Below are 20,740 nucleotides of genomic sequence, written 5' to 3'. Positions count from 1 at the left end.
ATGATTATGTTTCAGTTTTCTTCAAAGCCAAAGAAGAAAGACAGTAGTTTTGTAGAAAGTAAAGTAGATGTGAATCTGTGTACACGTAGTGGTAGAGAAGTTAACCGTCCTTTACGCCTTGTTTTGTAAACATGTTTATTCATATCTCTTATTTTCACACGCACATGCATGTACATTATCACTTACATTTTTGTATTCATATATTGTAAATATGTTTGTACTCTCATACCCCGAGAGGGAGTCGATGGAGTCAATAAAATCTTACAAATCTTACAAATCTGACATGTGACCACGATGTTACGTACATGTGCAAATTTAATCTTTCGATATTGTTAAACAATGCGTTGTCATTGTAACAGCATATTTTGAATGAAAACCATACAAACATACTGTGGATAAAGTTAACTCCCTCAGTCTTTGAGCACTTTCCTTGAAATTTGGCGCATGTGACCTCGAATGTATACGTACATGTATATGTGCAAACTTAATCTTCAGTGAATACTCAACAGTACGTTGCCATGGTAGCAGCATTTTTCACTAAAAAGCATATAAAAATTATTGTTGATTCAGCTTACTCCCTCAGTCTTTGAGCATTTAGATTGATATTTGACATAATATGGGACCACTATGATACGTAGCTCAAAAATCTTTCGTCATTGGTGAGCAATGCGTTACCATGGTAATAACATATTTTAAATGAAAATCATACGTAAACACTGTTGATTAAGTTAGATCTTTCAGTCTTTGTGCAAACTTAGTCTTTCGTCATTGTTCAACAATGCTTACGTAAATGTACGTAAATGTATCACTTTGGATTATATCAACTTTTTCTTTTCTTTTTGATGATGGAAATAAATACACACTATCATTGAATTGAATACAAACTATTTCGTCATTGTTCAACAATGCGTTGTCATGGTAGCAGCGTTTTTTCACTATTTATAAAGCATACACAAATACTGTGGATTCGGCTTACTTCGTCAGTCTTTGAGTGTTTAGCTTGATATTTGGCACATGAGCCCATTGTACGTAGATGTTTAAGTTTAACCTTTCGTCATAGTTTACCATTTTCACTAAGAAGCATACAAAAACATTGTGGATCGAACTAACCTCCTCAGTCTTTCAGCATTTAGCTTGAAATTTAGTACATGTGACCGCTATGGTACGTAGTACAAACTGTTTTTTTTTATTATTATTTCGTCATTGTTCAACAATGCGTTGCCATGGTAGCAGCATTTGTTCACTATAAAGCATATAAAATACTGTGGATTCGGCTTACTTCCTCAGTCTTTGAGTGTTTACAGCTGTATAGCTTGATATTTGGCCCATGAGCCCACTATTGTACGTATAGATGTTCAAATTTAGCCTTTCGTCATAGTTTAACAATGCGTTGTTATTATAACAGCATATTTTGGATGAAAATCATACTTGAATACTGTGGATTAAAACCTACAGTTAAAAGGGATGGCTAGTAACTGATCAGTGGGAATCAGTGGGAATACTGTTGGATGATTGTTCCAATCCATGTGGGGTTCATTTAAGAGCACATTACGTAATTGTTGTGTGAAAATCATTTGCTTCAGAATGGTCTCATATTCAAGTAATGTGCAGTTTAATGTTTCCAGATTAGCATCCCCCCAGCATTCCCACTGATTCCCATTGATCAGTTACTAGCCATCCCCTTTAACTCTCTCAGTCTTTGAGCACTTTGCTGGAAATTTGGTGCATGTGAACGCTATACCTAAGTAGAGTGTGAACTTAATTGTTTTGTCATTGTTCAACAATGCGTTGCCATCGTAGCAGAATTTTCACTAAAAAGCACACAAAAATATTCTGGGTTCAGCCTACTCCCTCAGTCTTTTATAGGCATTTAGCTTGATGTTGGTCCTGTGACCACTTATAAGTACGTAGATGTGCAAATTCAATCTTTCCTCAGTGGTGAACAATACTTTGCCATGGTAACAACATATTTTCACTAAAAAGCATACAAAAATATTGTGGATTCAGCTTACTCCCTCAGCTTTTGAGCATTTGACTTGAAATTCGGCACATTAGACGGCTAGTTAGGTATTATAGTCGTGCACATAATATATTTTTATTTTTTTATGTCAAACATTGTGTTGCAATGGTAACAGCACTTTTAAAATGAAAATCATAGAAATTGCCGATTTATCTATATTAATCAGGTTTGAGCGCTTGATTTGAGATATGGCTCATGATTGTAGTCGTCAGTGGGCAAAATATATATTTATTCTATGTTGAACAATCAACATTGCAATGGCAAAATTTTGTTTTCAATAAAAAGCATATATGATTGAGCTTACTCCCTTATAGTGTTAGGTAGGGGTATTCAGCTTGTATTAATCACTTTCAGTGATAGTTCTAGTTATTGCTCGTTCTGGAAGAATCTTATTTCATAACGTTCTCAAAACATGTTTGTTGATCAGATTGCTGTCGTACGCTAGAGAATTGATTGATGGTAATATTATGTGCTTATTAAATCAGAATTATTATGACTATTATCATTGCTCTTTCTCAGGACTCAACTGTTTTTACAAATTTTAGAAATGTCTTGTTATGTGGAAATACTGCTGGGAGAAATTTATATCATAACTTTCTCATGTCCACTTTTATCAATATATTTGTTGTTGCTATGTATTTGAATTGCTGTCGTTTATGTCTACTGCTTTCATGTAAACGCATAGAGAATTGATTGATAGTAATATTGAATACTTTATAAATCACGATAATTGTGATTGCTATATCATTACCCTTATAGCTGATATGCTAAATCTAAAATGCCAATAAAATCGATTCAAACCTTCCAAACCATCCCTTTAGTATTTCGGGCCAACATGTATTAGTCACTCTTTATATCATAACAATCTGTCTGTTTGCTGGCAGCAATATCTTATTGGTGTCTCTTATTTATGACTTAAACGAAAAATAACCCCATAATGTATGATGATGTATTATGACGCTCATTATAATACATTATTAGTAGAACAAAAGTACAAAACTTGTTCATAATCATTTTTCATTTGACTCGCGTAATAAGAAAAGCACGCTTTACGTATATTCTTTGGAAGGCAGGGGCAATAGTATCACCCTTTATAGCGTTTGTCAGTAGCAATTAAAGAAAATGAGGACTCTATTTTTGCAAATCAATAAAGATGTTTGAATTTTTTTTTTTCATTCTTTATAAGAATTTTAACTTAAGTGACATTACGAATTGGTCCAGTATTCTTATCCCGCCACTGCGGTCCCCTGGATTTAACAAAAATTGTTATAGTATACCTGGAATACCCTCGAAATAAATTTGTATACGTGAATACATAGAAAAATAACCGGAGTTTACATAGCCTATGACAGTACTGGATGTATACATGATATTTCGATAAATCAGATTATTATTATTATTATTAAAGATTGTCTTGATTAAAGGCTAGGACAAGGCACGCATGAGACACATGCACAAGATGTGCCCTTTCCGAGGATCCTCTAGGTCCTCCATACATGCATGATCCACACCCAATCAACTACCGGCTCGTATCGGGCAACGGATCGCTCTAGCACGATCAGCGGCGACGGCTGCAGCCACTGTTTTATAATGACCTCTGCTTCCAAAGCCTTGATTGAGCCTGCATGATGATTTGTGCCATAAGTGGTCAGTGTGGATACAAAAGCTACCAGTCGGTCTGTCTGTTCCCGTGGCTTAGCTCAGGCCGTCCACACGCATAGATACAAGGACGATGCACTGACCAATATCTCACTGGTCAAACAATAATCATCTTTCCTCGATCGGTTGTGCTGCGGCCGCGGTGGATAGAGAGTTTTCTAGCCAGCTATTTAATGAGAGCTAGCTGACCAACTGACTGAGGCACGGAACCTGCATCATCCACTGCACAGCTGCGCTGCTTCAGCTCTTGACTGATATGTGGACCCCGCAGTGAGCTGAATATGCGTTGAACGACCAGCATGGAGGAGATGGAATAGATATCACGGGAACATCAAACATCACGATCAGTAAATATACAGCACTTCCCGAGTATCTTCGTTTAAGACGTACACACCATCACTAGAATTTAGACTACAAGAATCTACTTGTCTACACTGCACTGCCAACAGGTAGGCCTACACAGGTAGGACTTGGTCTTGGTGTAAGAATCTATTGTCCAATTTATGTCTTACATACAATTAGTAACCTATTACTTGTTTACTGATACTTTTTAGCCCAACTAATTGAACAGTTTGAAGTTTTTTATTTCTGGTTTTGGGCCTTTGTGCGTGTGTGTGTGTGTGTGTGTGTGCTACTTTATGTGTAACGTTAGACTGTACTTTAGCATAACTAGAGGCTACGTACATGTTTAAAGAGACAAGACTTTTATCAAAGAACATATTGCAGAAAGAATACCGTGGTTACGGGACGGGTTAACTCAGAGTAATCAGTGCCAGACGTCACAGTGTTGTAGTAGATCACATACTGGTACTGTATTAATGAGCACTAGAATGTCTGGGCCTGACCTGGGATAATTTATAGATGGAATAGATATATCTTTTAGAATACCGTACTCTTATTTTAGTACAAGTTTACACTCATAACTCAGCAGCTGGCGGATATTTCGAGGACATATCATTATCAAAGACTACCTATTAATCATTGTTACTAATATTAGTTGTGAAAGTGACACCGATTTTTAATTTTGATTTGGAGGCAATCTCGGGTAAAACCAAAAGAAGTCAGAACCATACCAAGTGCAAGTCCAAATGCAGTGATCATGATACCTGTTGGCATAAAAGTCACAACATAAAGGAGAACCAAGAAAGAAAAAAACCGAAACAAATCAATTATCCATCTAATTACATTGACGTCAAATTTCTTGATTGGAATGTGACACTTCATGTTACACTTTACCGTACTTCTCATAAAGGAGTTGACTTGTATGTTTGTATCATATTTATACCGGTACATTAGAAAGTAATCACAATTCATGCTGTTTTATCTGAGCTTTTAAAAATAACAGTTCATAATGATTTCTATAACACATAATAGTAGTACTACATGATTCTACTTCTAGACATGCTAGGGCTCTTATTGTACCGCCATGGACTCCATTAAGTTTTTGTCACTGTTTGGTGATATTGCTCATTCATGTCATGTACGCTTTGTATCATCTGCATGCAGTCTGCTGTAACAGCACTAGATCAGTCCTGATTGCAACATATTCCTCGGGGTTACCGACCGAAGCTCTGGTCTGGTCGTCGTCAAGATTTTTGGCCGGGAAGGAGCACAACAAGCCTGCTGTATCAACCATGTTTCGTTCAATGAGGACCACTCTCCAGGCGCTTAGTGCCTGGGATGTTGCAGAGGTATGGTATGATGACTGCAAGCAACCCACACAGCACACTGATTCATCAATGAGCACAATCATGTACCGTAAAAGTGGATATTTTCGCGCGACTAAGTTTTCGCCCTTGGCCGGGTAAGAAGAGTTTCGCTTGTTTTTAATTCCGCGAAATCAAGATATCACGCACAGGAACATATGGCAAGCAAAAATATTTGCATGCTTTTATTTTCGCGCTAGTTTCTGATTGCGCCAAATGCGTGAAAATTTCCACTTTTACAGTAGCCTATATTGTACATAAATCTTCTTGGTCTCTTATGGGAAAGGAGGGTAGATGATATGATTGAATTCCATTAAGTTTTTGTTGGTTAAACTTTATATGAAAATTGCCGTCCATGTTAAATCATTGTGCAGTAGATTACCACCACGATGTCCACAAATTTGTTGATATTGCAGAGCCAATCAATACTTGAGCAGGGTTATCACCTGAAGGCAGATAAATACAAAGGTTTAACATGCATACCACTAATGTGAAAATGATTAGAAAAAATAAAAACTGGAGTTCTTTACTTGTTTTAGGTGTAGTGCTTATTGGGTCAAAGATCACCCCCCCCCCCCCCCCCACACACACACACACACATCATATACACATCCTACATGCTTTGATAAGAACAATCTTGGAAAAGCTTTGAAGTTTGAGGTCATGAATTTTCTAGGGATAAATTTAGAATTTTTATCATTTCTTTAATCAGTCTCTTTAAGAGCCAAAAGTAGGGGGAGTTGGAGGAGCTACCACCCCTCCCCCTCCCCTCACCCATCTGATTTTTTGTAGCCCTGTTTATGGCAAAGATGTTTTCACACCTTTCAACCATGAGTGTGTTTAATATTATTGTCATCTTCTCTTTACTCTATTATCATTGACATGATTATTAACATCAGTCCCTTGGTGGGAGCTCGATGCGAATGTATGCCACCGCTACGCCACCAATCCCAGCCCTCAAGATCAACCAGAACATGCAGCTCCAGCGGTCCCCCGTCCCCGTGGTTGGCTCATCGGAGGAGTCTTCGCGGCCGTTGGTCCTCCTGCTCCCCTGGCTGGCGGCCAAGCAGAAGCACGTCTCCAACTTCTCCCGCATCTACCTGGACCGGGGCTGTGACGTTCTGACCGTCAGCATCCGTGCCGGCCAGATTCTCCTCCCCAAGTCGGGTGCACAGGTATAATTTGCTGTACCCTCTGAGTCTTATAGGCATTCTTGCAATGATAGAAGTTTAGTTATACAGTAGATATGGTTGTGGAAGTAGAATAGTAGCAGTAGCAATGTTTAGAAATTCCGTTGTACTTAGTAATTGTGGTAGGAGTATTGACAGTACTTAGTAATCTTTATAAGTGTGTAGTGATTAGTTTTTGTAACAGTAGTACCATAGTAATAGTAGTTGTCATTGTTACTTTTAATGCTATGGTACTCATTAACAATAAATATGCAACCAGTAGTTGTCATTTTTATAGTAGGCCAGCCAAGACGATTTTTTTTACTTTGGACGGCAAAATTTGTTAATGCTAAGTTTTCCAGCTGAAAGTCTTGCAAAAATACTCAAGTTTAGCGTACGGCCGGATGTCAAGCGCGTTTTTGCCGAAAAATGCCTTTTTTAGCACAAAATTTGAAAGAATGTCGAAAATCACGATTTTTATTTTTTTACCGAAATAAGTAATGGTTGATAAGTACCTTTCAAACTAAAAATGTGTTATCTTCCATTTCAAGTTTAGAACCTGACTAATATGCATTCGAATGTAGAATTTTTACACGCACATATATGGCGCAATGAAACATAAAAACTTGATTTACTCAAAATTGTACTTTGTAAAATCTACCAATATTTCAAAGTTTTTTCAAACTACCTAAATCAATCTATTCAAAAGTTTTTATTTTTCCGAAATATAATATATATTCTGATATCTTATGCAGCAAAGAAATTACAAGATAAGGCGAAAGATAACTCGTTTTATGTTATCCTAAATGGGACGATGTATTTTTACCGGACGCGCATTTTGAATGAAAAATCGAATGTATAGCGTAAGCCCATATTGTACATGGTATAGTGCGTGTAGGTGTTTATCTTACATAATTGGCGAAGTCAATGGGCAGGTTGGATAGCTGACTGCAAAACCCTTTGTGGCACCTTGATATGACTGAAATGTGCTTCTTCCCCCCCCCCCCCCCAAAAAAAAAAAAATAAAATAAAATAAATGAATAAAATCAGTAGTGTTGTTACCATGGCAACTGATCATCATTAGGTCACTCCCTGAAAATTTCAAATATTCATAATTGTAAAACGTACGAAAGTGTTGAAACATTTTGTGTGTGTGTGAAAAATGTATCAATCGAACTAATCTATGTTTAACAATGAAACCTAAGAGTTATAAATTGTTTACTATGTTCGGAAATGGTTGTCATGGAAACCGTGATAACAAATCACGTGTTACTGGGAAAAATCATGATACCAAATATCCCATCCTGCATACTCACCCCTTCCCCCGAGAATGCTTTGGAATTCATAATGCTATATAGTTTGCATTCTCAGGCCCTGAAACGGAGCCCTGCAAGGGATAGGCACGAAATCACTTTTACTTTTGTAATGTTCTAAGGCGAGGTGTTTGCATTTTATTTAGATTTATTCTCCCGCAGAAGACTTATACTAAATGTTTCTTTTATGATGGTTGATTGTTTACATGAACGTTGTTTGGAACGCACACTTAGTCGGTGACATAAAAATGTTATTATGTATCCCGGATTTGTGTGAAAAAGTAAGGCAAATATCACCCTCAAAAGAGTAAACAAGAAGTAAAAAGGAAGTAGAAGTGAAATGCGTACAATGCAATAACAGCCTCATTTCCCCTTCCCATCATTAAGTCGGTTATATCATCGAGTCTATATTGCAGATTATATTAATCCTTGGCCAAGTTCTATGTCCTTGGAGCAGACATGTATCAACTTGTTTGTTTGCAATTCGATTTTTTTCTATATTTATCACAAATTTGTGAAAAAAAAATCATTTCAGTTATCACCAACACTCTAAATTCCCAGTCAACCAACAAAACGTACTACACAATGTGCACACGCCCGCAACCACCGTCTCAAACAGCGTTCACGAATGAAATACAGTAAACAGTAAACGAGGCAATTTCTCTTTTTTAAAGCAATGATTTGCCATTAGCGTACATTTACTAGAATAGCAGCACTTGACATCTATGTTGCTGGTTACCAAAATGCTGATTAGAATACCATAAACAGTAAGAACATGCTTCAATCCTGCAAAATATATACTGTATAATTATTTCTCTTCAACAGTATTTCGTTTTGAAAGGTAAAGAACCTCAGTCTCCATTTGTGGACATCTAAAAACAAACAAAAAAAATCCATCTGAAAGCAATCTTCTTAAATGATTAAAAGCATTAGAAAAGAATGAGTCCTCAGTGAAAATGTCTTTCATGAACAAATCTCTGTGACATACATCCAAAGAGTTTGAAAAACAATACAAATTGCGCTGACTACATTAACTGCATTGATAGCCTCAATTTTTTTTTAATGTGACATATACTATAATGTGTCCAGCATCACAAACGTTACACCAGTTAGAAAAACAAAATGTTCTCTTTAAGCAATATTTCAGTATCTCTATCTTTTTAACAATTTGTGGTTACATATCCTAGCTAATTATGACTGTACGCTGTTGCATTGAACTTTCGTCAATGTACAACTAAATTAGAATGGTGACTGCCAAATTTTTAAAAATCTACTTTTAGTCTGATATTATTCTTGTGTTCTGCAGACCAGTGTGATAAGATATCTGTACTGAATACTCGTCTCTCAGTGAAGAAAAAAAAAAATCACCTCTCCAAAATGCATGGGTAATGTTTCCCTCTAATACCTACCCTTATTCCAAGTACCAGAATACATTGCTGGGGCCCTGAATAGCTAACATATATTACAGTATTACCAACATCATGACAATTATGGCACATGTGAAAGAAACCTGGCAAAACATACATCTTGACCAGTACATTTTCTTTTCACTACTTCTTGTACTTGGCGTTTGGATTGAAAGATTTTACTTATGTTCGTTCCTTTAAGCTACATACTATTCTTTTATATCTTAAACTAGAAAAGAAAAAACATGCTCTTTGCTATTTCCCTTCAGATTCACCAACTGTTACTTTGTGAAATTTTCTCTTTTTAAGCACTTCAACGTGCAGTTTTCTTTTTTTTTTCTGACTAACATGTCACATATTTTCCTCCATCTGATGAAGAAAGGCAAAGTTCACTTCCCTTTTGTTGCCCCCCCCCCCCTTAAAAACAAAAACAAAAGACATTCCAATCTGACAGGATTAAAATGTTGGCGTTTGGGCTTCAAAGGAAATAACAGGATCAATTTCCATGAACTACTAGTATGCGGCTTGTAACTCTGAGTCTCAAAGGCATGGTATAGTTTTGGTTGAGATGGAGATTCAGACTTCAACTTTTTGCAAGCAAATAAAAACAACTTATGAAATATGAAAGAGCATCAAATTCTTAGAGTAATTTGAAGTTTGTTTGATTCAAGTTCTTGGTTTTGAAACGGCCGAGAATTTTTTTTTAAAAGTGACACAGAATGATAATAATTAGAAGTGGGTGCCACCTTTATTAGGACCTCTTTGTTTTTGTACATCTCAGCCTTTTCAAAACCAATTTTTAACAAATAAATTTGGAATTCCTCTTGGTATTGTTTTCTCTTTAATATTTCATTACAGGGTTCTCATTATTTTACAAAATCTCCATCTCAGCCCCCATCTCAACCAAAAGTAGAACATCCCTCATCCCTTTAATGCTGCCATCAAAATTGGAAGTAGATCTATATCAAATCATATTGTAAATGCTCTTTGCCAAGTAGTGTTGTGCACATTTTGATATCAGGCCTTGTTTTACTTCATCACTAAGGAAAAAAAAAGGAAAAAAAAAGATTAGAAAAGAAGCATTTAATCTGGATTAGTAGAAATTTCTAATATATACACATGTCTTTTATATATACAACTTCTATAATAGTCCTGAAAGCACATTGTGATTATATTTGAGAAGTTTAGATGGATGCATTCCACATGTAAGTTCAGGTTCTGATGACATCCTTCATACGGAATCTGGATGCGGACCGGATAGCCTGGCAGGGTTGTTTCTGGAGAGAGACAGAGAGAGAGAGAGAGAGAGAAAGAATGGTGTATCTGTCTTTACTTGATGAAGAAAGTGACATGGGCATTTTAATGTTTGGTGAAGACACAGTGACATATACGCTAATAAAGACATACGGTTACTTGATTTCCTCTATATGTAGTGTTTCCTTGAAACTGTAAAGTATATTATTTTATATAGTAGATCCTAATTGTAGCAATTTAACCGCGAGTACACGATGAAATATGAAATGTAGGAAACTTTCATGATCCAAATATCCAATTCTTTCCATTAAGCTTTTTATTCCATTCACAAGAATTTCAAGGTGGTGCTTGCCTGATACTGCAACTTGATACATTCAACACTTTCGTGCTTATAATGTCCCCGTGACCTTTCACATCAATACCCTCATAACTAATCAAAGTCAAATTGCTTAGAGGTTATGGTAACTTTGCCATCCGAAGGTAAATATAATGTCATGGTAGCAATGCTCTACAGTCAATAAAAATCAGGGTTTCCCTGTAATTTACAATCAGCAGCAAAATCACAACAATAACTAAAATGCTACTTGTACAAGGCTCAGCAGGTAATCATCTCTTTTGTATAAAACCAAAGATGAAGATGATCTGCTGAGTAAATGTTAAGTTATTGCAAGATGAGAATAGGACAGATGTGCGTGTGAATGGATGACTGCAACAACATAAAAACTCCTGCAACCATCTTTGACAGAGGCTAAAAAAAGATAATCAGCGTTAATTCATGTAAATCTTCGTTGTTGGAGTGATTGACTACATGGATATGCAGTACTGCATTCATTTAGCAAAACATGCGTTAATTTTCTGCCCAATGAACGATCGACAGTCAAAAATTTGGTCAAGATGTCAAAGGCTTGTCAAAATATTCCAACATATTTGGGTTTTACATTTTACATGTATTATTGCTTACCTCCCATATTTCCTTTCGAAATAGGGTACAGGATGCACAGATTAGAAGTTGGTAGTCAGGACATCTGTCTCTTTCTCTTTTTTTTTCTCTCTTGTCCGTAGTTGGCTGTGGTTTGCAGGGTCCATTTTGTCCACTTTGTGCTAATTCTGGTCGAAAATACAATTAACAAAAACTTAAATAAGTTATCATTTTTATGAGTGAAACAGGATAATCATACTGCAACAAAAAACAAACACATTCATCATGAATTAGAATTAATCATCACGATCTCATGAATCCCTTAGTATAGAGATTTTGGATCTTCAGGTCACTGTCAACATTAATTTGTCTTACATGTAATACATTAATCATGTCATTGTTATTATCATCTTTGATGCTCTAAAGCCATATCTTACTGAAAATGAATTATGTAGGATGGAAGTCATCTTGACACCTGTAATTCCTGTACACAAATATTTGATTGTATCATGCTCTCATTTGTATGTGGATTAGGATATGATTTCCTTGCATAAATCGGTTTGTATTCATGAGATGATATTCCTAATTTCAAATCGTTGACACTTACTTGTGAGCTGGAAAGGGCATTCACATCGCAGTCAAGACATCTTTCTATCTCCCCCTCACTCTAGTGGATGTGATCTCAAACTCAGCATGTCCATTTGTTGCTGACACCTTGATAAAAATAAAGAACAATACATCACAGCATATCACCCTTACGTCATACTTAACGCAACATAATAACAATGGAAAGTTAATTGATTTGTGACTACAGACGTATTTTCATCTGTGCACACATTGAACACTTGTGCCAATTGACATGGTTGAGAAATATTTCATTACATATAATATCTTACTTGATTACATTTATGTTTGATTTTTATATGATCTCATCTTCAGTAGATAGAATACCGTTCTTTCATATGATCCTCTACAATAGAACATGCAATGAATTTACAAGAAAACAAGAATACACATTTGATCATAGATTTGCTCCCCTTCTTATATAAATGGAGATACACGTGTATAAGATTATTCTCCTCTCTTTGTTTGCAAAGTACTTGTACACTGCATTGTAATGCAACTGTCAAAATGAAAACATGCTTGTTACAATTTATTCAAATGGAATAGGAATATTTGATACTCAATGTATTTAGATTTGGCATTATTTTCAACTGGGCACTGAAGTGATACATTTGATAATCAAACACTTAGTAAGTTAGTATTTAAAAGATATTTCAAATTAGACCGCTATTTAAGACATTTACCGTTTCTTACCTTCTGGTTGTTCTGCACTTTGTTGCAGGTAGAAGGAGCTCAGTCTTTACAATGAGATTTTGGCAAGTCAGGATAGGCCTATGTCTCTCTCTTTGGTGAAGTTTGAAGACAAGACTCAGTCTGTCCACTTGCTGGTACATCTAGCTGAAAACAGAAATCAACATGACTCAAATAATTTTTTTTTTATCTTTAAAGCAGAGCCTTATAAGCTAACAGTGAACAAAAAATAAAATCAATTTGAAATTTGATTGTTTGAAAAGGCATCTTGACATTGACATAATTTTCTTTGTTCCCCATGCAAATCAATTATAACTAAAAATATATCTCTTTTATTAAGATGATATTTTTTTTAGCTTTTTAAAAAGTTAAAAAAGAAGAAGGAAGATATTTAGGTTTCAGTGAGTCGGTATTAATGATCCATTAAAAATGTAATATTTACTTTTTTTTTTCAAAGCAACCTTCATTCTTTGAGACATTAACATAAGAACTTGGTACTTATGAGTAAAGACATTTCTATTCTAGTTCCTCTTTGACTAGATCTATTTGTAAACTAGAAGAGTACATGTAAATGATTCACAGATTAGGAGAGGTTGGCAGTCAGGACTGAACACTTTCTCTCTCTCTCTCTCTCTCTCTCTCTCTCTTTCGGGCATATTCGAATGGCAAGATCACTTGGTTGTAGACTCGATGTATAAAACACCTAGGCCTAAATCCTAGACTCTTTTTCTGAACCCACAGGTCTACAAATACCAGAAAGAGTGGAATCAACCTTAGACCTCTGCTCTAGAGACTAATATTAGTCTAGCTAATTCACGTTAGAGCTAATGTTAGGATCTTCTAATGTTAGATCTAACATGAACTTTTTGATCAAAGTTAGCCTACATATATAGTATAATTATTATGCATATATTTTAGAACCTCTAGATGTCTAAACTTAGGTCTAGCTAGGCCTAGTAAGCTGGGTCTTTACAACAAAACTGCCTAGATATGAGTAGTAGGTTACTAGAAACCTCTAACGTTAGGTAGAATCAGTGGCCCAGATCTTGACTAAGGTTAGACCTAGATCCTAATTCCAGACGCCAGCTATTTATGCTTCAGACCCCGGCCCTAGATTTTATATTGTAGGTCTAGTATATTAGACTCTAAACGTTGGTAGATCTACATCTACACCTTCTGTATAGACTACAGCCCCTTGCCCTGGACCTGGCTCTAGCCCTAAAAATATATCTAACCAGCGCAGTAACGTTAGTAGTAGTGGGCCTGTACTGTCCACGTTATACAACTGCTAATGTGCTAACGTTAGGTGTTAAGTTCATTGTGATTATACTATCATAGGGCCTAGCCCGATTGAATTGTTTTGGCATAATAACAGGCGTAGCCGTACATTCTAACACTAACACTAAACGTTAGAGTAACACTACCCCTACTAGCTAGAATGTCTAACACTAACGTTAGTATTAACAGTTAGAGAGAGTGTAACCGTTAGATAGATTAGACCTAACAGTAGACGAGGATTCAGTCCAACTGCATGTGATGAGGCCATAGATTACAAACCTAGATCGAACGAACAAGACACCTAAATCTAGACGTATACCTAATGTTTGTTAGGCCTCTTTTCGCACCGCGTCAAGACGTGCTTTACGGAATAATCGGCGTTCCACTAACAAGCACCGCCGGCACGGTCGGGTGGCGGCCCGGGGGTGGGTAGGCATGCCCGCGCCCACGGGATCGGTGCGAAATACAGTGATTAAAGACATCGGCCTAACGTAGTACTAGCGCTTGAACCTTGATATTAACCAAGTCTCAGATCAAAGTTGTATATCTAACTGTTAGATCAAAACAGATTTTTAAGTTTCGTTATGCAGTGCAATAAAGAACTATGTATTTAATTACTAAGTTACTTACATTCGAAGGAAATAGTCCCTTTTCCAGTCACCACGTTTCCAACTCAACGACCGAAACATGCAGCTCTCGCGCGAGAGATTTTACCTGTAGCTAGCTCGTAGGGGTAGACGTACGCACACGTATTAAGTATTCGCGCGCACACAAGCTGCGCGGGGCTACTGGAAAATGCTCGAAAATGCATTTTCTGAGTTCCTGCAAGTTCAGAGTTTTGATTAAAAGTAAAGATTTCTTCAAGAAAACTAGAAATAATATTGACACATTCAATTAAAGAAGCACTTGTAGTTTTATAAAACATTAAATTACTTTTGGAAGATCATCTAATTAGCTTGGAAAAGCAAACTTTGCAGAACGTTAATTAATCTGTGAATATTATTTCGAGAAAACAACACCCAAACATTTGAGAGCCCCATATATGGCTGTACAAAATGACTTTTTAAATTGCTAAGGAAACACATTTAAATTGCAATTTCATTAAAAGGGACAATTGAAACTCATGATCTTTCAAATATCAATTGAATGCAAGCAAAAAATAAAAATCGTGATTTTTGACATGCTTCTGAATTTTGTGCTAAAAATGACATTTTTCGGCAAAAACGCGCGTGACATCCGGCCGTACGCTATTCCTTAGTATTTTTGCAAGACTTTCAGTATGAGAACGGAGCATTAACAAAAAATGCCGTCGAATCCTTATCTAGAGCCTTTTTTGAGGTTTGGCTGGTCTACTATTACATGCTTTGAATGAATAGAGACCACACAGACAATAAAAGAAATAAGTGTTGATAAACAGACCAACCAAATCTTCGATGGGCAAGTCCAAGATAAGGTCCCCCCAGAAGGCAAAATTTCATCTTTGCTCAATATTGACATGTTTGGTATCATTTTGAAGCTTATGAGTTGAAGTTTTGATTTCCATGGAGGAAAAAATTATATTATGTAAATTTATGCAAATTTCAAGGGCTTCATTTGCATAAATGTGAAACACAGCGTTACGTATGGGACATTTATAAAAATTCATATCAATTCAAAGGAAAGCAAATGATATTTGATTAATATGTGGACAAAAGAAGTTCATCAAATAGTTTAACTTGGTATGAAAATTTAGGGATTATGCAAATGATTATGCAAATTAGCTTGTGTCCTATCATGAGATGTCCCATACGTAACAAATTGACGTCATTTTTTAAGGTTTTTTTCTGAAATTGCTAAGGTTATATTAATGCCCTTTTGGAAAGTTCTAATTTATCGTTTAGAGAAATTAACTACCATAGAAAAAAGAAAAAACAGTAAAAGGAATATTTTTTATTAGGCATTGAAATAATGTTACGTATGGGACAAATGCGTTACGTATGGGACATCCTCATACATAATGCATGTGAATGCATGTAGCTAGCTGTGAAGGTCTCTCAGTACACAAATGGTAAATCATCCTGAAGAAAGCATCCCAACATTGTAGCTACTTTTTGAGTTATAGACACTTTAAACAATACATGTATTTGACTGAACAATTTTCAGAAAGGGGGGAGGGGAAAATGGCAAAATACACAATGAAAAATCAGCATTAAAGGGATGGTATAGTTTTTTGTAGAAATGGGGATTCAGTTTTCAACATTTAATGAGATGATTGGAAACCAATTATATGAATTACTAAAGAGCATACAATCCTAAGACTAGAGGAATTCAAAGTTTAGTGATGGAGATCCAATTTGAAATGGTTGTGATATAAATATTAAAAAAGAATATAAAGTAAAATGATTTTTTTTTTCATTGCAAGTGATACACAAATTGTCCTTTAATATTCAGGTTTCAATAATAGCCCCGACAAAATTCATGGGTATACATACTGAGGTGTGACTCGAATCAATGACCTGATTGCTAGACAGACATCATATATCTACTCGATCACAGGGGTTTCACGCAGCAGGTATTGCTTATTTATGAAAATTAATATTTCTTGTGTCAAGTTGTTTTTTTATTGAAACGAAATGGCAAACTGCCCTTCATCAATGGAAGTAAACACTCTAAACTATTCAATTTTTCAGTAGTAACTATCCTGATAAAAATAGGGCATACATACTCAAGTTGGTCATAAAAATATAGAATATGATTAAATATGATTATGATGGTAAATATTTGGGGAATATTGTTCCCTTGTCAATCTGGATCAGTACTTGAGTAATTTCAACTGATTCCATTGCAATAATTATGCAAAAATTTGTTTATGGGCATTTTGCAAAATTATTTTGCTAAATACCCATAAACATGTCTCTCCACACACTAAACGAATGGGGGACAAAGGGCATGCATACTCAGGTTGGTCATAGAAATATAAAAATATGATTGAATATGATTAGGATGGTGAATATTTGGGGAATATTGTTTCCTTGACAATCTGGATCAGTATTTGAGTAGTTTCAACTGATTTTACTTCAATAATTATGCAAAATACCCATAAACATGGTTCTTCACACACTAAATGAATGGGGGACAAACTGTCCCATACGTAACTGTCCCATACGTAACACGTCATGTCTGTCTTTAATTAGAACCTGTAATTAGAGCTTTTTGCCTAATGACACGAAACTTACCTGTGATAATCTTGAGTGTTGTGACTTTCATCACAGTGAGTTACAAGTTGTAGAATGAAATACTTTCAGAGAGTTTTGAGGTTGAAAAAAATGTTCAAAAAAACAATATTTTTCTGGTCCCATACGTAACGGCACATATTTTCTCTTCTAGAATATAATTGTGAAGGTAATTTTTCTCCATTTTTTGCATGATTATACTTCTCCTAGATATCAATCACCATGATAAAGTTTAATATGATCAAAAGCCATTAACACAATTTTTCAGGTCATAAAAGTCTCTGAATGTCCCATACGTAACGCGCGTGTTATCTTGGACTTGCCCCGATGCGAACAGGACTGCTTTCATCAGTTTCATTGCTCGCTACATACATCACACTTTTCAGTGTACCACAAATAAATATATATTTTTGATTCCCAGGAATAATGTGATTTATTCAAATTCAAGGATGCAATAATGCAGTAAATATTAAAGGTCATGAGTGAGGTCATTTGTAAGAATTCAAATTCAAATTCAAATTCAAATTCAATTCAAATTCAAATTCAAATTCAAATTTATTTCACATGCTAAAAAGAAAACATCACGTTCACAATAAAACAGAAGAGAAAAATATACAAACAGACATAGCACGTGAGGGATCAGTAAAGGCCGTATGAAGCCTATCGAGGCCGATTCCCTTACAAACAATAAATAGTATGCAATTTCCATCAAATATACATCAAGGAACAAAAACAACAAAGAAACATCACACCAATAAAAATAGAAAAGAAAAAAAAAGGTGGCAAAATTATTACAATAATTACTCAATTGCACTTTGTATCAATGACATTTTATATTTACGTTTAAAAGAGGACAGTGTTGGACTCTCTTTAATAAAAAATAAAAAATAAAAGAATGATACAGATCACAGTATTTACAAACTTTTGGCATTTCAGACTCGAGTATGAAGTGAGCAGGAACCAGACAGCTTTAGCAAGCTTTTTGTAGGAATTGCAGGTTCATAATTATGTGTCATGGAAAAAAAAAAATGTTCAGATTTGTGTAAATGATGTATAATGCATTTTATTGTGTGGTTATTCCAGAATGCAAGTACATTTTGAAGGTCTTTGCAGACATTCTAACTACACTGTATGTATCTGAACTAACTCTGATCTCTTTCTCCACCCCTCAGGCCGTGGCCCAACGTGTGGTGGACTTCCTCCAGTTGGAAAACAACCGTCAGCGACCCATTTTTGTCCACGCGTTCAGCGTTGGTGGCTACCTTTACTCCGAGATCCTGCAGAAGATGATCGACGCGGAGACGACCAAGGGGGAGATCACAGGCCGCGTGATCGGGCAGGTCTACGACAGCGTCGTTGATCTGGATAAGGTGGCCTTTGGCACCTCGCGGGCCCTCTTCAAGAACCGGTTCCTCCAGAAGAGCGTGGAGCTCAGCATCGAGGGCTACATGAACATGACGTACCGGCTGGCCACGCGGCACTACGAGCGTGCCTCGCAGCTCTTCTACCACAACCCCATCATGTCCCCCACCCTCTTCTACTACTCCTTCGCGGACCCGGTGGGCAGCGCCGAGGCTATCGAGAACTGCGTGGAGACATTGCGGCGGGACATGGGCCACCAAAACATCAAGACCAAGGCCTTCAACCGCTCCCAGCACGTCAGCCACATGCACCAGCATCGAGAGGAATACATGTGCACGCTCCTCAACTTTCTGCGGGATATCCCATTCTTCGAAGACAGGGGGGTCCATGTCGAGGAGAGTAGCCAAAATGTGAAAGCAATTAAGGCGTAGATGACGTCATCTTGACAGTAACAGCCTTCCTCCATTTTTTTTTAATGTTATTCCAGTATTGGTGGCAGTACATTGTATATTTGATTTGTTTTTGCTGCTATGCTATCTTGTCATTTTTACCTCTTAGATACAATAAATGTTCTAGTGCTCCCTGTGATGTATCCATTTAAACATGCTGTAATGGACTTGATGCATTTTGTGTTGTGAACTTGACATAGATATCTGTATTAAAGCAGAATAATAACGTTTTCATGTGTGTGATCATGCTGCAGTATTACTGTGAAGATATTAGAAAGCAATGCATGATATTGGCGCACGCAGGCTCGCACAAATCTGCACCCTGTTTTTTAAGGGGCCTGCCCCATTTTTATAAGGGATTTTTCCTCAGACAAATTTAAAATTACACCATAGTCAGGAACACTTTTGCCAAGTACAGTACAATCAGCATGATGCATTTCCTGCTACTGGTATAGATGTTTCAGAGGCATAATCAAGCTGTGGCAAAAGTTGCGGTTACATCATCAAAATGCTGTATTTTTGAAGATGAATGTAGTCCTCATGGTGGTCCTGCCACATCAACATTATTCCAGGTTAATGTAAATTGTTGATGCTCCTGTTTGTAATTCTAGCCTTTTGACATTCATTCTTCTACATTAGTTAAAAAAATGTCCATAGCACAAATGAAAGTTGGTGTCATATTTGAATCAGGAATGTTTCTTTTGATCCGCCACAGGACAGTTGATTGGTTTTGATTCTTACAATTCTATTTTTATTTGATTCCTTCTATGAGCTGTTTTTTTTTTTTTTTTTTTAATCAGATGTATAATTCTGTCATTTCACAGGAAAAAAAAAATGTTCTTTTAATCTTCTGCCTTTTTTTTTTTTTTTTTTTTTTTTTTGGGGGGGGGGGTAAATTTTCATGATTCAGAGGTCAGTACATATTTGTTTGTTTACAAAATGTCCACACTTAGAATTTCAAGTATCACATATTAGATCTGTCTATAGCTCTGTTTTGTATCTTCAAAGTTGGATGTAATTTATCTTTTTTTTTATAGATCTTCAGTGTCTTTTCTTCATACAGAATTGTTTCTTTTTGGGGAGATAATGCTGTTTTGAAGGCAATTTTCTTTGAAACCATGTGACAGTCATCATTATGCAGGTAAAGTCTGTTTCATAGCAAAAAGGTATCTAAGAGTAATATTTGTTTTTCTGTGAGATGATTTTACGAGGAAAACTCTTCATTCCCCTTATTACTACGTCCGTTTTAACAAGATTTCATTATAGCAAGAGCATTCATGTAGTCCCTGGCTATCTTGTATGTAGTTCTATTGGATTCTCCTTTACTGCAAGGGCTCCTATTACCATCTTCAATTTAAAGGATGTGACTTTATGGGCACACTACAAGATTGATAGGAAATGGAAGGATTAGATAAATTGTGTGTAAATAGAAGGACGCAAAGGTCTGCATGTTTTTACAAACAATGCTGAATGGTCATCACTTCATCTCTTTGGAGTATGATGTAGAAATTGTGTATCATTAGTTTAGAAATAAGATATTTTGAGCATATAGGTGTATTTGTTGATAATTACTACATGTAGTTTTCCATACAGATGTGTCATGACTTGTAATTATTGGGGATGTAGTATATTGATTCAGATGGGAATTGTCAGAATTTTGGTTATTTCTTCTATGGCTA

General features: G+C 36.1%; 1 protein-coding gene across 1 annotated transcript; it reads left to right on the top strand.

The window, feature by feature from the left end:
- The first annotated feature begins 4,107 nt into the window (after positions 1-4,107).
- LOC139732196 (transmembrane protein 53-B-like) lies at positions 4,108-19,522 on the top strand. Its single transcript, XM_071643069.1, has 4 exons — positions 4,108-4,128; positions 5,186-5,370; positions 6,285-6,560; positions 18,423-19,522. Exons 2-4 carry the CDS (start codon positions 5,314-5,316, stop codon positions 19,041-19,043), a joined length of 954 nt encoding a protein of 317 aa, XP_071499170.1. The 5' UTR covers positions 4,108-4,128; positions 5,186-5,313; the 3' UTR covers positions 19,044-19,522.
- The last annotated feature ends 1,218 nt before the right edge of the window (positions 19,523-20,740 follow it).

The sequence above is a fragment of the Diadema antillarum genome, unplaced genomic scaffold (genome assembly GCF_040938485.1).
Source record: "Diadema antillarum isolate AM-2024a unplaced genomic scaffold, OU_Dant_1.0 seq00000406_RagTag, whole genome shotgun sequence".
NCBI classification, from domain to species: domain Eukaryota; kingdom Metazoa; phylum Echinodermata; class Echinoidea; order Diadematoida; family Diadematidae; genus Diadema; species Diadema antillarum.
The sequence above is the reverse complement of the archived record's forward strand: the minus strand, read 5'-3'. Positions and strand labels throughout refer to the sequence as shown.